General features: G+C 38.9%; 1 protein-coding gene and 1 pseudogene across 1 annotated transcript in view; one reads left to right on the top strand and one right to left on the bottom strand.

Annotated features, from left to right (window-relative positions):
* The window catches only part of Kiaa0825 (KIAA0825 ortholog), a 61,676-nt gene that overhangs the window by 9,359 nt on the left and 26,555 nt on the right, over positions 1 to 25,762 (bottom strand). The window contains exon 2 of the mRNA XM_004625436.2: positions 3,766 to 3,897. Within this exon, the coding sequence (XP_004625493.1) occupies positions 3,766 to 3,896 (131 nt within the window). The 5' untranslated portion in view covers position 3,897. The remainder of the gene's footprint in view (positions 1 to 3,765; positions 3,898 to 25,762) is intronic.
* Positions 18,027 to 25,762, top strand: part of LOC101592993 — a 34,027-nt pseudogene continuing 26,291 nt past the window's right edge.

Genomic DNA, 25,762 nt, shown 5'->3' with positions numbered 1-25,762 from the left:
AAAATGCAGGGGCATGGTCGTGTGGGTACCTATAATCCCATCACTCTGAGGTTGGGAAAGGAGGATAACAAATTGGAAATTTAGCAAGACTCTGTTTCAAAATAATAAAAAAAAAAATAACATAGGGCTGATAATATTGCTTAATGCAAGGTGCTGGGTACCACAATTCCCAGTACCAGAAAAATTTAAAACCCACATATCTGTCCAACTCAACACTAAGAGATCAAAAATCAACTATCTTGTGAACCCAAGAGAATAGCTGTTCCTTAAGATCTTATTAAACCACTAAGTTCCAGTCTGGTCAAAATGTATTTCAGGGCTGTGTGCAGTTTTCAGTGAGATTACTAAGCACATCTGTGGCTGTGGCACTGGTAGTGTTCTTCCATGGCAGGTTATTTACCTTCTTGTTATCAATTGCGGTATGTGTTCAAGTAAGTGAAGCATCTTCACTGATACCTATCATCAGAACTTTGAATGCCAGCTCTGACTTGAATGGAAACAAGGATGCAAAAGTGAAAATGGGCTGAAAGAAAGACTGCCTCTCGTGAATGGCAGGTGAAGGTTCAGTGACCCTGGGCACAGCAGTCCTTTCTGGGGAATCACTGCTTTGGGGAGGTGAGCAATCCCAGGGCTCATAAAATTTGATGATATTAAGAAGAGGGAAGGAATTCATACTTGAGATGTCAGGGTCACTGTAAGAAATACAGCTTTAAAAATTCAAGAGTAAGAAAAAAGTACTATATTTAAAAATGAATTGCTAATGCTTTTCCTTTTAAAAGTATTGGGAGAAATCCACATCATACCAGCATTCATTACTTATTCAATGTACACCATTGGGAGATAAATAGAACTGTTAGAACACAAAAATGCCATGGGTAATTCAGCGCCTGCGGTGTACGTGTGGCATAACTGATATGTCATGACACACAATTTTCTAAAAGCTATTCTGTTAGGAGGCAATAAATGAGTGCATAAATGATTTATATTCTTTTGAACCATAGTTATTATTCAGTATTTTATTTTTAAAAATATATATACCCTATACTATTATGTTTATTCTCCAGAGTATAATAAAAACATAATTGAATTTGATGAAAAATAGACTTGATTCGAAATGTAGCATATAGCCTGTGCAGCTACTCCCTTATTTTATCCCCTGAGAAGATCAATGGTCACTCGAGGTGGTTCTGCTCTAGGTTCATTTTAATATATAGGCAATAAAATATTTTTTAATTTTAAAATTATAGGTTTATATTCTATACTATATTTTCTTTTTAATATTAACATCTAAGTTTCGATCTAGATAACAATTTATATACATAAAGTGCAATATTTTAATCACTGTTTTGTTTTTAAACATTTTTTATTAACCAAGTAGGGAAGGAAATTAAGTACAGGTGGCTCAGCAAACAAAAACGAAGCAATATAGAGAAATATATGGGGAGAATAACTTCCTTTGTTTTGATCAAGCCTAAATGCCACTGGGAAAGAAAGTTCATCTTCTAGAAAGCACTTCCAGTGAAAACAATTTCCAATTTTAAACTAAGATCATCTCTGAAATCTAGATAAACAGTTAACCTATTTAAGCAAATGCTATTTTCACTTATAAATTCCATTACATGAAAAACTGTATTATGTCATGTGTCATTTATAAATATCTAAAATAAAAATTATATAAATATGCAATGACACTAAGGTTTCATATAGTCGTATATAATATCAAATACATATTCCCATCAGTGTGGTGAAGTTATATTTCAATGTTGTCTTTAAAGATATGTATGTTTCTTGTTATGTAGGTCTTGCTTTTTCTTGGTCTTAACCATCCAAAGAAAAGTATAAAAATGACCTATAAAAAGTAAAGCCATAGGGATGGTGAGATGGCTCAGTGGTCTAAAGCACCTACTTAGAACAAGCGAAGCAAAGCACAGGGACCGCGGTTCAATCCCCCAGCACCACATGCCAGCCAGCCCCGCCCTCTGGTGGGCTGAACTGGCCACACACATGCAAAATAAATAAATAAATAAATAAACAAACAAATAAAAATAAAAAATTTTTTTTAAAAGTAAAGTCATATTAATATGCTGAGCTGTGAAAGGCTCAAGTCAACAACTTCTGACATTGCCAGTCCTATGGATAACCCACTACTATCATGGACAACTGGACTATATGGGATTATTTTGCTGAATTCATGCACCTACAATATTTAAAGGGCAATGGAATGCTCATCTCTGACAAAACTAAACAAAAAAAAGGGGATACAAAGGAAGGACCATTTTGTATGTGTATATACAAAATAGTTAGGATAGATATACAGCTACTTTCTCTTAATTCAATGAAAAGAAAGATTTGTACTAATAGTGTTCGGACAGGCTATCATGTCTGCATCTTGTACTATGAATAACCACTATGAAGACAACAATATGCAATACATTAATTATTGAAATTGTCCTACTTATCTGTTTTGAAACTGTCTCACTGCTGTTTGTTTCTCAATAAAATTAGAAAATAAACATAAATATATGTATGTTATGCAGGTACATATATTGACAAACAAAAATAAGTTTAATTCTCCCCACTGAAATTAAGGGAAAAATTTTCCCTCCTTCACTTTCCCTTATATAATTTGCCTTAGAATACTTATTACAAAAACTTTTCATGTTTTTGACATGTACCCCTCAGAAGACTGCATATGACTCTAGTCGTTTTGTGACCCACTGGTGTTCTTTTTAGGAGCCTGAGCAAGACACTGTTGGAGACAAATACCAAGGGGAATAGCTCCCTGACCCTTAGTTTTAGCAGGGAGTTTAAGCCTCCTTCAGTGAGCAACTTGCTCTGCTCTGCAAAACTGCTTCCTGTCAAAAATATATGAGAAGTTTATTTTACCTCAGAATAAATTCTCCTAACACAGGTAGTCTCCCCAAGTGCTATGGCAAAGTTAGGATGCAATCTGTGCAACAAAATATGTTATCATTCTCCCTAATTGGGGATTAGTGATTGCTCATCTTGTTAACATGTTTGTAATATATATATGGAATATTTGGTGAAGCTCCTTTATATATATAATCGTGAAGTTCTTTTCTGTCTTGGTAATTCTCTTAATGAGAGTGTCTATGACTCATTTCTCATTCTGGTTTAGTGCTTAATCATTAAAAAACTGTTGTCTTATGGATTTCTAAAAGATGTGAAGATCTTGTTTTTATAAGCAGTCTCCAATAATAGGCTTATTTTTGAATTCATTTAGGCTATTATTATGACAATGAATTGTCCCAAGGAAGAGGAAAAATACCATAGGAACATGCCACTTGCTTCATTCATTTCTCTGAAAAACTGAACTATACGCTAGTTTTAAAAAGGAAATGCCATGTATTATTGCACAATAGAAATTTCTACTGTGATTTGCACATGTGTAACCTACAATTGATGAACTAGAATCTTTGACCAAAAGGATTCAACTAAGTGAACTAGCTTATCACAGCCCACACATATACAAACAAGACGAAGTTCTTTCTATCACAGATCATGTATTACTGGGAAATACAAAACTCCAAGAAACTACTAATAGTGATTTAATAAACTAATTTGCCTGTTTAAAGATAGTGCTTATATGTTCTCATTTTATTAAAAGTACTAATCAGATTTTAAAAAACAATAATGATATATAAAACAAAATTATCTAAAAGCAGGAAACATTAAAACCAGATTAAATAAATTTCATGTAAACAAAATATGAAAACAACTTGTTTTTTAAAAATGGACCTTTACCTGCTAGCATTTTGTTCGAGCTGTTCATCGATGTCACTGAAGATCTGCTTACACTCCAAGTCTCCAGGAAATGAATTTAGCAAACACTGTAGGTCAAAAGAAGTGTGGGCATATTCATCTACACAATCCATCCTGAGGAGCCAAGAATAAATAACGAAACGTCAGTCACCCTAAACTGGAGAGGGAAAAAAAGAAAGCCACCTCATGTTGTGATACTAAATCACAAATAACAACTTCTATTTGTAGACACAATGAGATATAGGAGTGGGAAGAACTAAGGTACTATTAAACTAGGTAGAGTGTTATGGTATATCAGTTCAGGATGTCTAACTTCATTTTCATTTGTGTGAGGTTTGAAAGCTGAACAATATGCAAGCCCACGAGACCACTTGCATCTGGCTGCATCTCACAGTACCAGACCTGCAGAGGAAACCAGCAGGCCCAGCGACCTTTGTAAACGGGGTGAGTGCAGCTGGACCTCGATATGCCTTGTCAAGTTCTGACCTGTAAATTGTAGCCTCAGATGTGAAAAGCCTCACCCTCAGCGTATTTCTCTATGAAGCAGCAACATTCCCCTGGGGTTCCTCTTGTACCCCAGAAGTGAAGAACATGTTACTCCTTCGGGCATGTGCATACTGCCACTCAGGAAGCCTGGAGCACTCCCTTACTCTTTAGATATAATTCACTGACCTTTCAATAGGCAGCAGGCTCTGCTGTCCTGGCTGGGCTACAAATGCAAAGAGTTAAAGCAGTCCCTGCCTTCAGGAAGTATTTACTCTGTGGGGAAGAGAGATTTCTGAAATGCACAAACAGATACATTCTGTAAGAGAGCACACGAAGACAAGTGTAGCACAGTCACAGGCCAAGCTAAAAATGGGCACTGTGGCAGGGTGCAAGGTGAAGACACTGAGGAAAAAGAAATAGGTGGGAAAACGCGCTTCTTCTTTACTTTGGCTGAGAAGCAAGCACGTGATTCTACCTGGACACAAAAGTAGCTTAGAAAGGCTCTCAATGTCTGCGCAGCGGACTCCAGAACACACTACCCTATGGACAGTGTTCTGGTGTGGCTCTTAAATCTCCCCAGTGCCCAAGTGTTAGTTATTTCTCAGGTTTTTTTTGTCCCAGCTGTGGAAAGTTGACTAACAGATAGAGGTCATCGGCTTTGACTGGCAGCTTGCCTTTCTCTCATTATCATTCGTTTGATAAATTTCCATTCTTCTCTTTCAGGTTATTGATTTGCATCAAATGTCTGAATGATTGTTGGCTGTCCATTCTTACTTACCAAGAAAGTCTTACTTACCAAGAAAAGATTACTTTGGTCTTTACATGGTAGTTAGTGTAGGGGTGCAGAACCCCCCAAAGTATGGTGTTTTGGTACACTGAGCACTTTGAATTAAAGGAACTGGGAAGACCTTAGAAGTTGCTCAGCAGCATGATCTGACATTTATTTTTTTTCCATGTGAAGGAGGGGCTGTTTTTCTTCAAGTTTTATTCTTATTAGTACATAATGATTGCATTCAGCATGGGGAGTTGATATATGTTCATAATGATTATTTTTATGTAGAAAGGGGCTCTTTCTGAAGTTCCTTTTTCTGAAGAAAGCTCTTCCAAAAGAACTACAGTACAATTGTCTTGTCTTGCACCTCCTTCCTGACAGCTCATCAGTGAAGACTGAACTCCTATTTGTGGCAAAGAGGACTGAATAATGTCACACCTACCGACTCAGGCTTTGCCGCAGTGATGGTTTTCAGTCCTACCTAGCTTCCACAGTTGATCATTTACAAACTAGTGTCCCACTAATTTACCCTAAATATCATTTTCTATTCATCAAATTGCCAGGTCTTCCACATCCCTCCACACTATGAAGAATGTATGAGACACTAAACTAACCTTCCTGTGATGTTTCCAGGCTACAATAATAAATTTGAGTCTTTTCCTCCAAGTAAACTTTGTATCCTTAGTTTCTTGCAGCAAATTTAGACTTAAACTTTGGGGGAGGGGAGGAATTCCCTTCACTCTTACACTAGTCAGGGTTTTCTCCACCATTTTAAAGACTGTTTTACCCAAAAGGTCTTTTCCTCCTGTGTAGGAAGGCTGATTCAGACACTATGAATGAATACCTGTGGACAAGCTTCTCTCGAGGATTTTTAAATAGAGAAAGCATTTAGTTGATGATGTGCACAAGTAGCCCAGCGAACCTTGTACCTATTGGGGAAAAACTAGCTTTTCTCACTCAGGGTTTAACCTGCCTCTTGATTCTCTCGCAGGTGTTTTCCAAGGCCGAGAAGTGAGGTGGGTTCTCACACTCTGATCAACAGCACTTCTCTGTGCCCTAATCACCTAGATATTCAGCTCTGTTCGGATTCTCAGAAGGCAATGGCAGCAGCACAGTTGAAGGCAGGTGTAGCCCTGTGCAGCTCCTTGAGAACATTACCTCAGCCCTTTTGCTCCTTGCTGTCTATCCGCAGCCTACTTCATGCTTTACTTTGTCTACGCAGTTGGCATTCTCACAGCATGGGTCTTACTACAAGTTCCTCTTACATAATGTAGAGTGTGGTTTTCATACCTCTTGTATCTTTACTGCAGAGCCGCTCTACCTTCTGTCTCTCAGATATATGCTAATGGTACCTTGTACTGCTTTCAGTGCTGCTTTTCTCCATGTCTTTACATATTTCATAGGGATTTCAGGAGGAAGGAATAGCAAATAAGTGTCTTTAGTCATTCACCTTCCATACTGTCTTTATTTCCCTTTCCCATTCTTAGGCACATGAAAAAAAATTATGAAATCTGAACATTCAAAACTTAGTTCAGTCTTTGCAAACAGCGGTTGGCCAAAGCAATGCAGACTGCTGATTTGACAAATAAATGTTTTCATATGCAAATGCTGGCAAATTAGATGCAACAGTAAATATTATGAAGTCATTAAACCCAATTAGAAAACTTTGGTCAAGACTGATTGTAAAGAAATTCTCATGAAATAGTGACAGTCTGTCTGTCTTATACCTAATATGCTTTGCTTTTACTTGTGGCTTGGGCTTTCGTTTTGTTTTTTTGTTTTTGTTTTTGTTTTTTCAATGTTTTTGAGACAGGGTTTTGTTATGTACTTCAGACTAGTCTTGAGCTCACTTTGTAGCCCAGGCTGATCTCAAACTCACAACTGATCTTCCTGCCTCCCAAGTGCGGGGATTACAGGCATGAGCCACCACACCCAGCCTAAAATTTTAATCTGTTTTATAGAACTCTTTCTGGAAGACAACACATGACATTCAGTTCTGACAAGGAGTCACATGTGTTGAGAGCCACTGCGCGGGATCTGGGTAGTTTGCAAGTAAGAGGTGAGTGCTCCGCACAGGCTCTGCACAGGCTCCGCACCTCAGTTCTGTTCTGCTTTTTCCTTTTCACAGCACATACTCAACTCTTTACAGTTCAAGGCTTTTGATTCATAAAAAAAAAAAAAAAACCTTCCAAAAGATAACAGTAGAGATGATGAGAGTGAAAGTGGTCATTTTCAGCTTAAAGCAGATATTTCAGAGAAATTAATGATTAGATTGGCTAATAATTAAAAATGTAGTGAGGGTATGAAGAGATCACTTCAAGTTTTTTTTCGCAATATGCCATTAAATATTCTGGCAAGTTTTAGACATGAAAAAGGAAATCAAGTGCTACCTGAACAACATAGCAAGACCCCTTTCAAAACAAAAAGATTTAAAAAGGGAGGGGATAGAAGAGGGATTGAGGATGTGGCTCAGTGGTAGAAGACCTCTGGATTTAATTCCCATTATGAAGGAACAAAACAAGACACTACGTTATGTACAAAAGAAGAAGCATTTTTGGTAGTTACAAGCCATTGTTTGCCTGAGTGAATATGAATGAATGAATATATGAGAGACTACTGATAAGGTTTTCATTTAGCACATTTAGTATAACTCTATACTGGGTTATGTTTTTGTTGTTGCTGTGGGAATTGTTCCATTTTTGAGACAATGTCTTGTTATGTATGTAGTTCAGGCAGTCTTGATCTCAGCCTTACAATCTGCTCACCTCAACCTCCTAAGTATGGTGATCACAGGCATGTGCCACTATGCGTGGCTTGTTTTGCTTTTTATAAGGGAACCCATTCTAAACCCACTGCTATAAGACAACACATTCTTTTTTTTGTGGCCAGATCAGCCCATCCTGGGGGCCAAGCTGGTATGGAATGTGGTGCCAGGGATCGAACTGTGGTCCCTGCATGTTTGCTTAAGCAGGCTCTTTAGACTGCTGAGCTATCTTGCTGGCCTGAAGACAAGACATTCTTGCATTTGTGATTATACTGAGATGGAACATGAAGACACAAGTGACACATAATAATTAGGTATGTAATGTAAGACTCACCTTGCTTATTCCAGACACTTGGTCCTAGATAGTAATGATGCAGCAAATTGATTAAGTATATTGAAGGAAACTACAAACCCCTTTTAAGTTCCCCTCAGAATGTACATAGCCAAAAATGTATATAAGCTGGGCATGATGGCTCATGCCTGCAATCTCACCGCTCAAGAGGCAGAGGCAGGAGGACTGCAGCAAGTTTGAAGCCAGCCAGGGCTAAATACTGAGTTCAAGGCCAGCTAAACTACATAGTGTGATGCTGTCTCAAAAACAAAAATGTGCATTGCATTCAAAATTATCTAAATACATTTTAAAAAATGCTGACCTCTATATACTATTCATGCTTAGCTATAACTCACACTGATTAATGTGTGGCAAAGTGGCTGGGGAAATAGGTGTGACTCTTTAGTAACAAGGTCTCAGAACATTTATACAGAACAGTTCCCAAAGCTCTGCACATAGACTTCTCCTGAGAACTCCAGCAGGTTTTCAGTAAGGTGGCCTAGACCTCAGCCTGAGGCATGGGATCCCAGCCCCACCTCTCAGGACCCGGATACAAAAGTTACTGTGGGTTTCCTCAAGATTTTGGCAGTATAAAAGAATACAGACACCAAGAAGAGCTTGTTCTTGTGCCTTCCTCAGGATAGCCCACTCTGCTTTCTCCAGGTGTTCTTTTATCTTCCTTTTTTCTCTTTTACTCTACCAAGCTCACTCTGCAAAGCCAGTTTCTCCCTCACACTTCACTTTTTCAAATAAACTTTGCCACTGCTTTTTGCTTGATTGTTCAATTCTTTGTTTGAGGCCAAAAGAATCTGGAATCCAGCTCCAGCAGGAAAGGTGAGCAACCCAGAACCCGTAACACTGAGCTGGCAAGTCACTTTGGGAAGGAGCTCTCAGAAAACAATGCTATTTTAAGCATTAATAGTAATTTCATATCTGAGGAGAAAGCATGGCAATTAATCTTTTTCAATGGCATTTATAAAGGCTACAGTTCTAAGACAATACAGTATAAAAATATATAATAACATAAATTAGGAGTTATATTCATCTCATCAGAATATTTCATAATTTTCTTTCACTTCACACAGAATTCCTATAAATCATATCTTGTTTAGTATATTTCAAATATAACATTCTATTTAAAAATTCATCTTACCCAATAATAAAAGAATAAAATAAAGTAATAGTGTATTATATTTACATCTTCCTCACGATCCTTGGAAAATATAGAGAGAAGGGATGAAAGAAGTCTTGTAGCTTGGACCTGGATATCCCCCACAAAGCCTCATGTGCTCACAGGTGGGACTTTTTAGAACTGGTTAGATTGGGGCTGGGGAGATGGCTCAGTGGAATAAGCACTCCCTTGGCAAGCTCAAGGGCCTAAATTCAATCCCTGGTTCCACAAAAAAAAAAAAAAAAAAAAAAAAAGACCAGCGGAACTGGCTGGATCTAAGGTAGTAGTGTGAACCTGTAGCATAATACGGCCAACTGTCATCACCGAAAGTTCTAAAAGCTTTGCCACCACTGATCCAGGGGGCATGGTACTGGGATTAAAGGTCTGCATTATTAAATTAATCCACTAATTCGCTTGGCATAGACCTGGGCGTGGGCAATGGAAGCTCTACCCTGGGTGTGGGTGACCCAATTAATAGGCTTATAGACTGGAAGGAATATAAAGGAAGCAAAGGAAGGCTGCTGCTGCTTGCTGCTTTGCTGCCTTCTGCATGCTATACCATGGGCTACTGTTTCTCCTCTGTGATGCTTCGCTGCTTCGCCACGCTGCATTGCAGCCAGCCAACTATGGATGGAAACGCCTGTAAACTGTGTGCCAAAATAAATCTTTCTTCCTTCAAGTTGTGGGTATAGGGCATTTTGTTCCATAAATGAGAAAAGTAACTAAGATAGGAAGAAAGTAAGATAGATGTCATGGAGAATAATAGCATACCACAATGGTGAGGAGACACTGGCTTTGAAGTCACCCTGACCTGTGATCCTATCCTTGCTCCATAAGTGGTAAGTGTCTCTTATGAAATAATGGATAATAACTAAATTGCAAGAGGAATTTTAGTTAAATTTTAATTAGCCCATGTAACAGGAGTTAATGGAGATTAGCCAGGGGCCCCGGACTCTGGGCTTCCTGGGTGATATGACTGGGATCTCAGCAGCGCTTTGTCCAAGATCTACTCCAAGAGCCACCTCACTGATTTGCAGATCACAATGAGAAGTTGCTCTGCCTGCACTTGCTATTTTTAAAAAGGGTTGTAAGCATCATTCACCACACCATACAGTGGCCACCATACACTGTCAAAGGATATTGTAGAAACTATTACCATCTTGCCTAACCTTCTGCATGACATTGTCCTTCATACAGTTGAAAGAAAATCATTTATTTTTGTATTGTATTTATATTGAATATGTGCATATATTTTTCATTGAAATCAGTCCTATAGTAAAACAATAATGCACCGATACATTGTAGAGCATTCAGATGAGGCTGGTAAAGGTGATTTTGGAGGATTTCCTTTCTATATAGTTGTATGATTTTTTTTTCTATCTAACCTTGGTATGGAAAATAATTAACAAATACAAAGAATGAATCAAAAGAAAACCATCTGATAAAAAGGGTGAGGCATGCTGATGAGGGTTTGGAGCTTGCTTGTAGCCTGCATGGGTCTGTGACACTTCCATACCTGTGCTACAGCATAGAGGACATGAAGAGTGAGACTCCACTGAGGCAGCAAGCGCACAACAGTTTGGGACAAGGAAAAGGGAAAATGGTCAAAAGGACTAAGAGGGTAAGAAATTTATCTGGAGTCTATGAGGATGCAAAATAAGAAATAAAGGATGGAGGGTGGAGCCTGTAGGTGATGCTAAGGTTGGAATATGGAAGTTTCTCTGTTAATATGGCAATGAGTCCTCATGCACTGGGTGGGCTCAAAGCTCAGGCACCAATCACCACTGTTTCTTAAGGAAAAGATAAGTAGGCCCTCAATAACATAAAAGTAAATTACAAGGGGTCCCATGTAGTCAGGCAAATACGTCAGTGGAATATCAGAAAGGTGAAACTACTTTAAAAACTTTAGAAGGAAAAGGAAGAAAGAGCCAGCCAGATAGCTCAGCGGACTAAAGGGCCTGCTTAGGTAGAGAGCAGTGGCAGGGATTCAATTGCCAGCATGCAGTGCTGGCCCCACACCCAGGGCACGCTGAGAGGGCGAATGAGACTAGGCATGGTGGTGCGCACCTGTAATCCCAGTGTTTGGGAGGCTGAAAACAGGAGAGTCACTATGAGTCTGATCTATGTAGTGAGACCCTGTAGACCTGTCCTAAAATTTAAAAAATAAAAATAAAAAAGGAAGAGAATGTAAGGCTGTAAGTAAGACAAAGCTTTGTACTGTTTCTGTACTTATAACTATTAACTTATTAATTGGGAGATAATGATTCGATATGAAAACTCTAATCAATGATCAATCAAATATGGAAGCCATGGGAAGGGTCTACAGGGTGTTCAGAGTCTCACTACTAGATTGGACTCGTAGTGATTCACCTGTTTACAGCCTCCCAAGTGCTGGGATTACAGACATGCACCACCATGCCCAGTCTCAATTGCTGTCTCAGCGCACTCCACGGGGATGGGGTCAGCAAACCCCTGGACCCCGCACCTCCTTGCAGGAGCTTTAATCCACTGAGCTCTCTGGCTGGCTCTCAAACTCTAACTTTTTGAACTATCAATCTGCAACATTGCTTTAAAATTTTCCTGTGTATGTTTTCTCATCGTTTTTTGTACAAGATTAAAAAGCAGTGCTTAATAACAAGTAGTAATGGTCAATCTAATATTATTGCCTTTTAAAATGATTAAAGAATTATATCTAAGCAAAACATCTGTAGATCAACTTTCAGCCTTAGGTAAATTGTAACTGTTGAGTTATAAATTTCCAAGAAGAGTGACTATAAAAATGAACATATTATAAACACTGCCAGAAAATATTAAAATAAAACAGTATAAAATATACATGTATGTGACCCAAAAAAGCACATATAAGTCATTTTGGAATCTCACTTGTCCTTTATCGTATTTTGTAATCTCTCTCAATTCATACGGTCTATTTTCTTTATTAAATTCACCTAAGAGTAAAAAAATCCTCATTCTGCCTTTTTGTTCTGTTCCTTCAACCATAAAACTCTACGGAGTGCCATTCTTCTCATGGTGAGCCAATAGCAGCTTTAAAAGAAACTGAGAGACAGGATAAAAACGAACTGATGGGGAGAAATCCGCAGGGAAATCCGGTAAGCACAGGGGAAAGGTTAGAGTCAAGTAACTCCGCTCTGCACTCTGCGGGAGGACCTAGATGCACTCTCACCAGGACACAGTGAAACCGATATGCCCACCAGGCTCACACGGTCCTACCACCCAGCAGCTGTGTCCAACGCAGAATAAACAATGTCAATGAGCACGATGAGTTAAGAGCATGTTCTACTTAATAATAATGACAATCCAAGTACAACTTAAGGGGCCGGGGAGATGGCTCAGGGGAATAAGCGCTTCTCTGGCAAGTGCAAGGGCCTGAGTTCAATCCCCAGTTCCGGAAAAAAAAAAAAAAAACAAGTACAACTTAAGAAGTTTCGAGTGTTACATTATAATACAACAACAACACATGTAACACCAAACGTCATGAACCAAGAATGAGTAGAGCCTAATTCAAGTGCTGCAAAACGCTTAAGTGACCTGAGATACAGGATTCAGGCTCTGAGAGGGCGAGAACTCACGCTCCTCATTTATAGAATCAGGTGGATGGGCCAGCCAGTCAGCTCAACGGACTAACGCGCCTGCTTAGGCAGAGCCAGAGCGCAGCGGCTGGGGTTCCAGCATGCAGCGCGCAGAGCGCGTGATTGAGACTGGGCATGGTGGCACGTGCCTGTAATCCTAGCGCCTGGTAAGAATCACTGAGAGTCTGATCTACATCATGAGACGCTGTACACCCTGTATTAAAATACACTTTAAAAAAAGAATAAGGTAGATAGATTTATTTGGCGCTAGGTATGTTTTATTCTATAAAGAATGGTAGAAGGATACATTTCTAAATGCCCCAAGTCAGTTCTAAGAATAGACCTATTTTTCCCAAATAGCTAGTGGGACTCCAGGCCTCCATCACTATGCCTAACTATACTATCTTTGAGACAGGGTCTCATTAAGTTACCCAGGCTGGCCTCAAATATTTACCTACCCTAGTCTCTTGAAAAACTGGGATGACAGGTGGGCACTGCCCTCCCTGGCTAGAGATCCATTTTTAAGTCTTTTCTTTTTCTTTCCCCAGTCTAACCGCACAGAAAGATAAATTAGAACTATAGCTCAGCAAGAAATGATATGAGAAAAGAGGAAATGTGAGACTGAAAGAGATTCTTTTATAGTAGTGAGTAGATTCCTTGTACAACTGTGAATCCCTGCCCTAATAGATTTTAAGAAGCAGCTAACCCAGGTGTCCAAATTCCTGTGACTTGGTAGATTCCTCCACTCAACAAGAGGCTGCTGAGGCCAGCTGAGCAGACACTCCTCCACAAGGAGGAGGGGCATCAGGGCTGCACAAGGCATCAGGCACCGCTGATCTTTATCATTTCTTGTATTCTTTAAGTCTTTCGTATTACTCTATGTATTGCTTGTCTTAGTTACTTTTCTCTCATTGCTCAGACAAAATACCCAACACCCAAAGCTAAAGGAGGAAAGGGTGTGGAGGTTTCGTCCATACTCGCAAGGATCCGAGGCAGGGTGGTCCATGGTGAGGGGCAACTGTTCATGGCTGTAGAAGACAGCAAAAGCAATAAGAGGGAAGACAAACCTCTTTCTTTCTCTTATCCAGACTACAGGATTAGGGTGGTGCCAAATCAAACAATGGACTAATTTGGTAAACCATACACCCTTAATCCCAGGATCACACACTCTAGATTTAGTCACCTTTGAAAAAGCCTGTGTCTGCATGAGGCTTTGGTGAAACCTCTGGACAAAAACCATCACATTGCTGGTATAGCTTATGTTGTTGATTTGATAAAACAGCAAAGTAAAAACTAAAGTTTTACAGGCTGTCACTTTTAAGCCTAGCCCATCCATTTTTTCTGACCTGGTTCACTGCCACTTTCCCACTGATAGGTAGGCACACTGTTCCTATATCCTTGACAAAGTCCAACTAGAATTCTATAATTCAAAATTTAATTTTCACTACTTCTTAAAACTTTTATGTAGTTCAGTGAACTCATTGAGATACAGATTAAAGTTCTAGTGACTAAATAATATTAATATATTAATAGCCAGCACAATCTAGCACCTATATGAGTCACACACTGTTCCAAGTACTTTATAAAGATGAACTTATTTAATTCCTAACATCGTCCTATAGGATACTATTATAATCTGCATATATGCACAGAAAGGTTTCTCTCCTTTCTTTTCTCTCATCCCCTTCGTTGTCCTCCCACCCTCCCACAGCCCCCAGCCACGCACTGCCACACTCCACCTACAGAAGGAGAACAGTTCATGGTGTGCTCAGTATCACTGAGATAGGAAGTAGCAGAGCTAGGGTTTAGACTACTTCAAAGTTGTGCTTAATCTCAATGCCATAAAATATCTCTCAGTATATATTTATACTATAAAGAAATTATTTTACCTCTCAGATATGATTTGTTTTCTGCCACAAACACTTGACAGATTTTCCTAGAACCCTTACATGTGTCCTATACTATAATACCTACAGAATTGCAACAACAACAACAACAACAACAACAAAAAAAAAATCCTTTTTCACATTAGATGCTCTTCCCTGATATTATAGACTTATCAGAAACCTTTCCTTTAATTCATTACTGGGAGTTGAAATTTTAATATTTCAGCCTTGCCAAAGAATGAAAAATATTCAACTGGGTCACAGTTTGTTAACAGTCATTAATACTTACACACTTACGTCTTTTGATAGGAAAAAAACCCTCTTATTCTATTTATTTTTCCAAAGTTCATCCATATATTTCCATTCACAGATTGCTACTATGCTTTCAACTAGTAAATATGGAAGGTCTGATTACTATTATTAGATGAACTAAAGTATCAATATATATTTGCCAAATACTTATATTAACATACTACAGCTACTAAAAGTCACTCTTTTAAAATATAAAATACTCTTCAACTAATGACTTATATATGTGCATGTATGAAGTAGAAATTGACAGGATCAGTCAGAATACAGTATTGTAGCTTGACAAGCAAACAGAATTAATTGTCATATGATTTACTCACCGAGCCTGACACTGCTTTATTTTTTGATGCACCACTGTTTCTCAAAAATATTTTCATTTTAATAACTCTTTATAGTCTTCAAAATGCAATCCTAGCCATTTCTGGTTTTAATAGAACAGTGAAACCATGATAAAGTGAAAATGAATCTTAATTTTATCATTCTTTTATAATTTAGTAGTCATACATTTCGCATGATTTCAAAGTCATAAAATTGTTATATATTTTGAGATTAGAACTAAATAATGTCACAAGTCATACGGTTAATAAGTAATACATTTTCAAACACAGTAAGGGCTTATTAATTTAGAAAAGGTACATCATATTAGTAGAAAGCTTATGTTATGGAGCACTTTTTAAAAAGTCATTGTATTATGTATCAACTGGGTATAATAAACATAGTTTATGAAATGTCAATTAATTTTTTTCTTTTATTAATTAGATAATGATTTTCATTTAAGCCACTTTATATCAAAATGAGGGGTTCTAAAGGATTTAGGGCTCTTCTGTGTGTTCTACCGATTTAAGAATACTCTGGTTTATCTTCAGATTGTATAAATCTTTTGTCTTTTACTAAGGATTTAAGAAGTTTCTCCTGAAATGTTGTCAATAGTATTAAGTAGCTGGTCATTTATTATAGTATTGTTAAAATATTGGTAATACGGTTAATTTTATTAACATATTTGATTTAAAAAAAAAAACAAGCCACCTACCCTTTCATGACATCCAGGGCTTTGCTCCATTATCACTAGTCTCACATTATCACTTCTCTTTCAACTGATTATAAAACTATTCAAAGTTCGTGCTTTTCAGAAATGCACAAAACTCTCTCTGGGCCTCCTTTCCTTTCAGATCTTCCTTTCTCTAGGACTCTGCTTCTCACTGTGTTTGTACCTCTCTCCAGCACAGCGATGTGGCTTGTGCCTCAACCCTTAGATGAACTGACAGCAATTTTCAGGTCCTATCATCCTTAGTCTCTGTGCATTATGAGGTACAATAGCTACTCTTTCCTTGAAACTGACTCATCGCTTGACAGGCTTCCTAAGAATCATGTCTTCCTAGCTCTCTTCTTGCCTCAAACCACTTGTTCATAGCTGTGGGGAGACATCACTTTGCATAGCTGACTGGCTTATTCCTTTTTGTAAAATCTGTTACATAACACGGATATTAAAATGTGGGTCCACTGTTGTTACAGAGCCTAGCTCTCCTCATCATAACTGTTTCATGGCTACACTATCACTATCTCAAGCTAAATGAATCTTGAGGTTGAGAATGAAGGCAAGGTCAGGAACTCACCGGTGATAAAATAATGAAGGTAATTCTAGCCTCCTAAGAAAAAGTACATGGATTTTGTTAGCTAAGACCCCCAGAGCTGCAGTTCCTGGCTTCTGAATGACAACTTCATAATTTTCTTTTGGTTATGTGAGATACACACAAATCCATTCCCTGCTCCACTGCCCAATAGCCATTCTTATCTTTTCTTGTTGTTTTCTACTTAAATTAACCACAGTGGTTTTTATTAAACTAAAAGTCATCCTGGTTACTTCCTCTCATCTCCACCATTAAGCACATTCACTGTAGATATTTTCTCTAGACCTATGATAAGCTTCGAAGCATATTACCCAAAATATGCCCTTAGCTCCCGACACAGCAGCTGAAGTAGGCCTTCCACACCTTCCTCCTGTCCTTTCCTGCAGCAGGCCACAACTGCAAATGCCTCTCAGTACCACAAGGAAATCTCTGACCTCTGCAGACTCAGAGAGACAAAAGAGCTGAGTTGTATCACATGGTTTTTGTTCTTTACTTGTACTTCATGGCTGTTCACAAAAATACACAAGCTTCCTTGTTCTGTGTTTCTCCAGGCTCCCATAAAAATTTCCATTACGTGAATTAGGGTATTTTTCTACTATTAACCTCTTTTGTTATAGGTCCTGGATATGACTCACCTTACCTATACCTGCTTCTCATTTTAAATACTCTCATGGAACACTCTTCACACAAATTCCTGCTAGGTTGTTTTTGGTTTTTGTTTTGGTTTGGTTTGGTTTTTTTAGTGATTTTATGAAAGTTTTTTTCTCTTAAACTTTGAAAATTTTATTTTATTCAATGGATTTGCTGTTGTTCCGACATGAGGACAGAAATCTCTCCTACTGGTTTTGTTGTGCCATTCAGAGATATCCTTATTCCTTTTCCATGGTGCTTTCTTCTCTTCCCATTCATTTCATGCTGGAGAATGTAGTCCTTATTCATGTCCGTGCTTTCACTGAGTAACTGCCTTAATCTACCATTCCCACGTTGAAAATCCAAAAGCTATGTCTCTAGCACTAGTTCTTCTTGCAAAATCCCAACACATATATCCAAGAAATCAGTGGACAATTACGTATTTCTAGAACTTAATAAAAGAATCTTTGCCTTATAATGGCTCCTTTTCTTACCTTATAAGTTCAGATCAACCTAATCTTGCTATCCTTTCACCTTGTATCCTAAATCAAATGCCAGCAACCTATGGCACAGGCTGTTTTTGTATGACCTGGCAGCTAAGAATGGTGTTTATACTTCTAATGTGTTTTAAAAATAAAAAAACAGAAAATAGCGAGTCCCTGAAGAAGCTGCCAAAATGATGCCCACACCAGGTATACTGCTGAAAGTATATGCCTGGGGACTGACAGTTCCCAAGGAATCCCTCAGCTTGTGAGCATCATCAGAACCTGCCCAGTGATTGCTGAGACTGTAAGAACCACCCTGGGTCCCCTAGGCATGGACAAGCTCATTGCAAATGGCTGAGGCAAAGGAACAACTTCTAATGATAGGGCCACAATTTTGAAATGTCTCAATGTCGTCCATCCTGCAGCAAAGAGTTTAGTGGACACTGCCAAATCTCAAGATGCTGAGGCTGGTGATGGCACCACCTCTGTGACCCTGCTGGCTGCAGAGTTTCTGAAGCAGGTGAAACCATACACGGAGGAAGGTTTGCACCCCCAGATCATCATCCGAGCTTTCCACACAGCGACACGGTTGGCAATTACCAAGATCAAGGAGATCGCTGTGACCGTGAAGAAGCAAGATAAAGTGGAGCAGAGGAAGCTGCTGGAGCGTGTGCCATGATGGGTCTGAGCTCCAGGCTGGTCTCCCAGCAGAAAGCCTGCTTTGCTGAGATGGTGGTTGATGCTGTGACAATGCTAGATGATTTGCTGCCGCTTAAGATGACTGGAATCAAGAAGGTGCAGCATGGAGCCCTAGAGGAGTCTCGGCTGGCGGCTGGTGCTGCATTCAAGATTTTTTTCTTATGCTGGATTTGAAATGCAACCTAAAAAGTACAATAACTCCATGATCGCCTTATTAAATATTGACTCAAGCTGAAATCTTAGAAAGACAATGCTGAACTCAGAGTCCACACAGTGCAGGATTATCAGGCAATCATTGATGCTGAGTGGAACATTCTTTATGACAAGTTAGAGAAGATCTATAATTCTGGAGCCAAAGTTATTTTGTCCAAACTCCCTATTGGGGATGTGGCCACCCAGTACTTCACTGATAGGGACATGCTCTTGCCAGCCATGTGCCTGAGGAGGATTTGAAGAGGGCAATGATGGCCTATGGAAGCTCAATCCAGACCAACATGAATGCTCTATCAGCAGATATGCTGGGCCGCTGCCAGCTGCTTGAAGAGACCCAGATTGGAGGTGAAAGATACAATTTCTTCACAGGCTGCCCCAAGGCCAAGACTTGCACCTTCATTCTCAGTGGTGGAGCTGAGCAGTTCATGGAGGAGACAGAGCAGTCTCTGCATGAAGCCTTCATGACTGTGAGGAGGGCCATCAAGAATGATTCAGCGGTGGCTGGTGGTGGAGCAATCGAGATGGAGCTCTCCAAGTACTTCGGGATTACTCAAGGACTATCCCAGGAAGACAGCAGCAATTGATCAGGGTATATGCTTAGGCCTTGGAGAGTATCCCACGCCAGCTATGTGACAACGCTGGCTTTGATGCCACAAACACCCTGAACAAACTGCTGGCTCAGCATGCCCAGGGCAGCATGTGGTATGGGGTGGACATCAACAATGAAGACATTACTGACAACTTCAAAGCTTTCATGTGGAAGCCAGCTATGGTGCAGATCAATGCCATGACAGCAGCCTCTGAGGCTATGTGCCTGATTGTGTCCATTGATGAGACTATCAAGAACCCTCGCTCCACCGTGGATACTCCTCCAGCAGCAGGCTAGGGTCGCCTCCCTTTAGGATTCCACCCATTACACTGGCTGGCAGCTGGCTGTAGGTGTGCTTGCCCTCCCTGGCTTGGCTCACTGGTATTATGAAGAAGTGGTAGTAATTGGTCTGTTCTGTTCTCACTGCAAGTTATTTAAATAAAACGACTTAGAACATAAACAATAAAAAAAATGTGATATTAGACAATATCTGTCTGTCTGTCCATCCATCCATCCATCCATTCATCCATCCATTTATCCATCTGTCTACTACAGCCTTTATGTAGCCTACAATCCCCAAATATTTACTACCTGGTCTATTACAATAGACAAGTTTGCTGACCCTTGCCTTAAATGGTCATTTAATTCTTTGGCCTGTTCTCTCCCAAATATTTTACTTGGCCACCAAATGTTCCCAAATATTGCTTTTCTGTGTCTGCTATCAGTCTCCCAACTGTGAACATTATGTTTTAGGGAAAAAGATGGAGACCTCCCATCTGGCTTTTAAGAGTCTTATGGTACAATAAGAAATATATATTCATTTTGTTTTTTCCTCCTTCTGGCATATACCTCTAAAGACTTTTAGAATTTCCTAAGGCATAGACATACCTATTCTATTTGTGCTTGAATTTATGCCAATGAAGGGACCCTTGGTGGCTGCAGATGGCTTTACGATGGCAAGAGATCAGTGGTACCAAACACTGGAGTGGTGAGCTGGAACTTTCAGGTCCCTGCTCTACTTCCCCCACAGTCCTTTAAATCCAAGGAGGAACAGTGCTGGGAAACTGAATCCAGTGACCAATAGCTAATGATTCAATCAATCATGACTTCAACAAAAGAGGTCCAGGGAGATTCTGGCTTGTGAAATGCTTCTGTCTTAAGAGACTGGCAAACCCAGAGAACATGTGAAAACTATGCCACAACCCATCTGCCCTTTGTCTAAGCAGCTCGCCAACCTGGCTCTTCCTGAATTGTGTCTTTTCTGCTAGTGTGGCTGTAAGTACAGAACTTTCCTAAGTTCTGTGAGGCTTTCTAATGAATGGTCCAACCTGAGAGGGAGTTGTAATAACCCTTAAATTTGGACTGGGCTGGGCTGAAGTGAGGGCCTTTGGGGAAACCACCTGTGGCTGGCATCTGAAGAGCAGGCAGTCATGTGGGGTCTGCAACTCCAGGCAGTCTGTGTCAGGATTAAAGTAATTTCATTCTAGGAAACTCAGTAGGTATCTTATTTGCACAGGCAACTGAACTACTCATTTTACAAACTAAATCTGGTCTTTTACTACTCTCCTTAAATAGCACTGAGGGTTTCCCACAATATATAGCACAACTCCAGGCTCTTTACCTAGTTTTATGTACGTAGTTTTTCAAATTTAATTATTGTTTTCTACAATTGATTGACATCTTGAAACAGCCTCCTAGCTATAATTCCTCCTAGCTAAAAAGGATATTTTCAGTACTAAATTCATGGGAGGTATATACCTCACCATGTAGATAATAACATTTAATGGCAATATATAACAGTATTTATTATAACATTATTTATTATAACATTATCTTTAACCAGAAAAAATACCTCTAATGTGGCTTATGTAATGTTAAATTATATTCTAAAAACATCTTAGAGCATTTAAAATTATAAAGATAATATATCTGTGGTGGAAAATCAGAAGTTTACATTTAAACTATTAATAAAATTAAAATGTTATACCTTTTTTAAAACTCTATTTTCCATCTACAAGAGGGAAATTGGACAAAAATAATCGTAAGGATACTTTCAGTTTTCTAATCCTATGACTATAATCATGTGATCTACTTTTTAATATTTAATCATCTGTCATACAGCCTTGGCTGTATATTGCTTAATTTTATAGTTCAACAGAAAGCTAATTTGTTGATGGTTAAAACAAATTCATAGGAAATGACTTAAAAATCTATTTAAAAAGCATCATTGAAAGTAAATATTGAATTTCTTCATGTTAAATGTAAAACTCCATCACTATGTTCGCTTTTTACTCTATTTGCTGCTTAACATATCTCAACAGCGAATCTATCATATCAACATAGTCATCATGATCCAAGCTGCAAATAATAGAGAGTGTCAGTGTCAATTTTGCTTTCTCACACTTGCTTCCCTTCACTTCATCTGATTTTAATAATCCCTGTCAAACCACAAACAGTCCAAATTACCTTCATGACACAGAAGCTTTCAAAGAGCAGACAGAATCTCAACTTTCATTTAGCAACTACAAAAGAAAGCTGTCCAGCTGGACAAATATTATTTCCACACTTGACAATCTCCACAGTTGAGCATGCATTTTAATTTTAACTAAACCTGCCAGGATTTTGATATGAGCTTCTTGTTTTGTGTAGATTGACTCACAGGATTATCAGACCAATGACTGTAATTCTGATGAAAGAACCCAGCATTTATCTACTAAAAGATGAATCACGTACCAAAGCCAAGGGATCAAAATGACCTTATAAGAGATAATGTGTAGCTACTGATTATAAAGGGAGAACTACTTAAAGTGTTTTAATTAATAAAGTCAAAAGATACAGAATACATCCTTGATATGATTTTGAAAAGTAACAGCTAATATGTAAAAATAAACAGTAGTTACAATTTTTCTGAGGAAGTCAAAAATGAAATCCAAAGAGATTATTTTCAAATAGCTTTGGACTGACTTGACCTCAAAATCAGGTGTATATAGGGCCGACCAGGTAGCTCAGCAGATTAAAGTGCCTGCTTAGGCAGATGCAGGGACAGGTTTGATCCCCAGGGTGCCATGCTGGCTCCACCCCCAGGGTGTGCTGAGACAGCAATTGAGTCTGGGTGTGGTGGTGTGTGCCTGTAATCCCAGTGCCTGGGAGGCTGAAAACAGAAGGATAACTATGAGTCTGATCTGTGTAGTGAGATCTTGTAGACCCTATAACAAAAAAAAAAAAAAAAAAAAAAAAAAAAATCAGGTGTATAGAAGAGTTCTATTAATTAAAATAAAGCTGATGTTCACCACAAGATAGTAAAACATCCTCTCTATATTAATCAATGGCCCCTGGCACACACAATATAATTTAAAAAATGGAGTAAAGGTGAATAGTGATGATCAGTATGATAATCAGTAGAAGAATATTATACTAATACTATTTTATAATAAAAGTTCCTAATGAAAGTGCTGGCACAATGGAGCATTCCTATAACCCCATCACTCTGGAAGGTGAGGCAGGAAAACCACAACGACCAGCCCAGCCTGGAAAACTTAGCAAGGCCCTATTTCAAAAACCTTTTCAAAGGGTTGAGGATGCCGATCAGGACACCTGGAAACAACCACAAACACAGATACACACACACACACACACACACACACACACACACAGTTACTATGATATTAAAACCGAAAAGAGTAAGACAATATATATCATGATATTGTGTATTATTTTTCAAAAAAATAAAAAACAAATATACCAAACTATTAGAAGTATGAATCTGTCAGTAGTAGAACTAAAATTTATAAGAAAAGTCAAAATTTTACTCCTTATAATAAATCTTCTAATTTTGTTTATAATTAATAGAATGAGTATATCTTATTCTTGATACTTGGGAAGTGAAAACAAATTTTTGAAAATACAAGAACTATTATTTCATTATCTGATGTAGGATCCACTGACTGATATGAATAACAAATGACCTAGGATTCCCAACTAAAAAGCTAAATACTATAAATTGGGCTAGAAACAGCCAGCAGTTCCCATGTTACAGACTAAATATTAGGCTGACTTGAAATTTTTTCTTCCCATCTTCTCCCTTTAAATTCAGCCTGTGTAGAACCTGGTCCAGTTTCTAAAAGTCTTTGTTCCCAACTGAAGCCCTGTGAATAATACCTCTACTCTCTCATTCCTAGCAGCATCTGGTCTTCTGCGCTCAGATCACAAGCACATATCAAAGGCTGCTTATCATGACCTAGGACTTCTCTAGTCTACTTCTCCAAACTTCCAAATTCCTCCATAAACCAGTTCCAAAGACTTCTCAGCCACGTACACAGTCACAGCAACTAGGCCTCCTCTCTAGCTCCAATTTCTTATGATTGGCAGCTCTTCTGTTCCACAGACATACTACCTGACGATACCTACAAATTCAAGGAAAGAAGCCCTCATCTGGCTCAGCTGCAGTGACTTCGGCTGACAGCCAGCTGGCTCCCAAGCAGCAACATCCTAAGACAGGTGGAGCAAAGACACTCAGTTCATGGCCTGAGGCACAGCAGAACAGCATCAGAGAGGGCCCAGGATGGGATATAATACCCAAGGTCACATGGCCCACAAGCCCCCACATACCCAGAACTATGCCTTGCTAGTTGGCTTGGTGGCTCCAAAGCCAATCAAGTGACACAGTGAAGTTCAATACTGCGAACCCTCAAGCAGTCATCTGAGAAGTAAAATACAAATTATTCCACTTCATTCCTTGCTGTACCACGCTTAAGCTTATGTTAACTTATTAACAATGTAGAAACTCCCAGCTTTCCTCCTATCGGGGTCACACTCGAGGGCCCCAATCACAGTGACTTGATCCAGGTGCTCAGCCCACTATCAAATAGGAGTCTGCTGGGGCTGGTGAGATGGCTCAGTGGTCTAAAGCACCTACTTGGAACAAGCTTGGCAAAACACAGGGACTGCGGTTCAATCCCCCAGCACCACATGCCAGCCAGGCTCGCCCCCTGGTGGGCTGAGCTGGCCACACACACACACACACACACACACACACACACAAAACAGGAGTCTGCTGATTAAAAGCAATGAAAACAACCACAGAACACAAACAAACTGGGAAAGCAAGAGCTAAAAATTCACAGATGAAAACCAGTGAAACATAAAATTGAAGAAGTATGCTATGGTGAGAAATTTTGAGGCCTTTGGACATTATCACATATATTGGTATAATTATATATCACATCATCATATCATACACACACACACACACACACACACACATACACACACACACAAATCATGCATCATATCATGTCACAGCAAATACATCATAGTGAGCTGGGGATATACCTTAGTGGCACAGTGTCTGCCCGGCAAGTGCGAGGTCCTGAATTTGATACCCGGTACTAAAAGAAAAAAAGCATGGGTCAACTATATCATACATATCACAGATGTCTATATCATGTTTATCAGAAAGTCATAGGAAATTTTCTTCTATGGCAGTAAAAGACTAATAGTACATACAGGCATCAACAAGCTTAAATGTGAGGCCAAATTTACCAGAGAAACCTATTTCCTATTCAAGGAAATAGGACAACTTGAAAGGTATTAAGTCATCTAAAGAAGTAGAAAGCTCATGAATTACATCATAAGACACTAGCAAGGGTCAAAGCTAGAACATGGTTCTTCCCAAGCCATATGTATCAGGAATGAAAAGACAAAGACACAAATGAGTGGAGCAGGGTGGTGTCACAGCTGTTACGGGCTTGCTCGAGGCAGCCAGATGCCACACACGCAGGTAGGTGTGGTGGGGAGTGGGTAACCACTAGGGTTAAACATACAGTTTTCTTGCATATGGCACAAGGATAGGACAGGGTGGAGAGATGAGTAGAATGAGAAGGGCTAAACTATCGCAAAGGCAGTTCTGATCTAGAAAACAGAATGCAAGTTCTTTAAATTTTTGATGAGAAATGGTGATAAGAAAACATGGAAAATTTAGAATACTGAACGATGATTTTGAGCGGGTTGTACAAAGTAAATATTCAGAAGAGAATGAGAAGATATATGAGACTACAGTTTAGGACAGTAAGACACAGATGACATTGTTCAAACTTTTTGGACTATGACCCATAGATTTAAAAAAAATAGGCAGAGCAATCTAATCTCTCATATACATATAGATAGATAGATATACAGAAGTTATATATTATACAACAGAAGTTATATAATTATTATATAATAGCAGTTAATATCCATTCAATTCTGTCATAAGTAAGCAAATCCTTTATTTGGCAAATAAACTAACAGCCTTGTTAATGAAGGCAAGCATCAGACAATTGTATGAATATTTATAAAAAAAGAAATCCAAACTAACAGCATTGCATTTCAAAAGTACTGTACTTGTTTTGGGTTTGTTTGGTTTTTTTTTTTTTTTTTTTTTTTTTT

Source organism: Octodon degus, unplaced genomic scaffold (genome assembly GCF_000260255.1).
Source record: "Octodon degus isolate 3935 unplaced genomic scaffold, OctDeg1.0 scaffold00009, whole genome shotgun sequence".
Taxonomy (NCBI): Eukaryota; Metazoa; Chordata; class Mammalia; order Rodentia; family Octodontidae; genus Octodon; species Octodon degus.
Note: the sequence above shows the minus strand (reverse complement) of the source record. Positions and strands in the feature narration are given on the sequence as shown.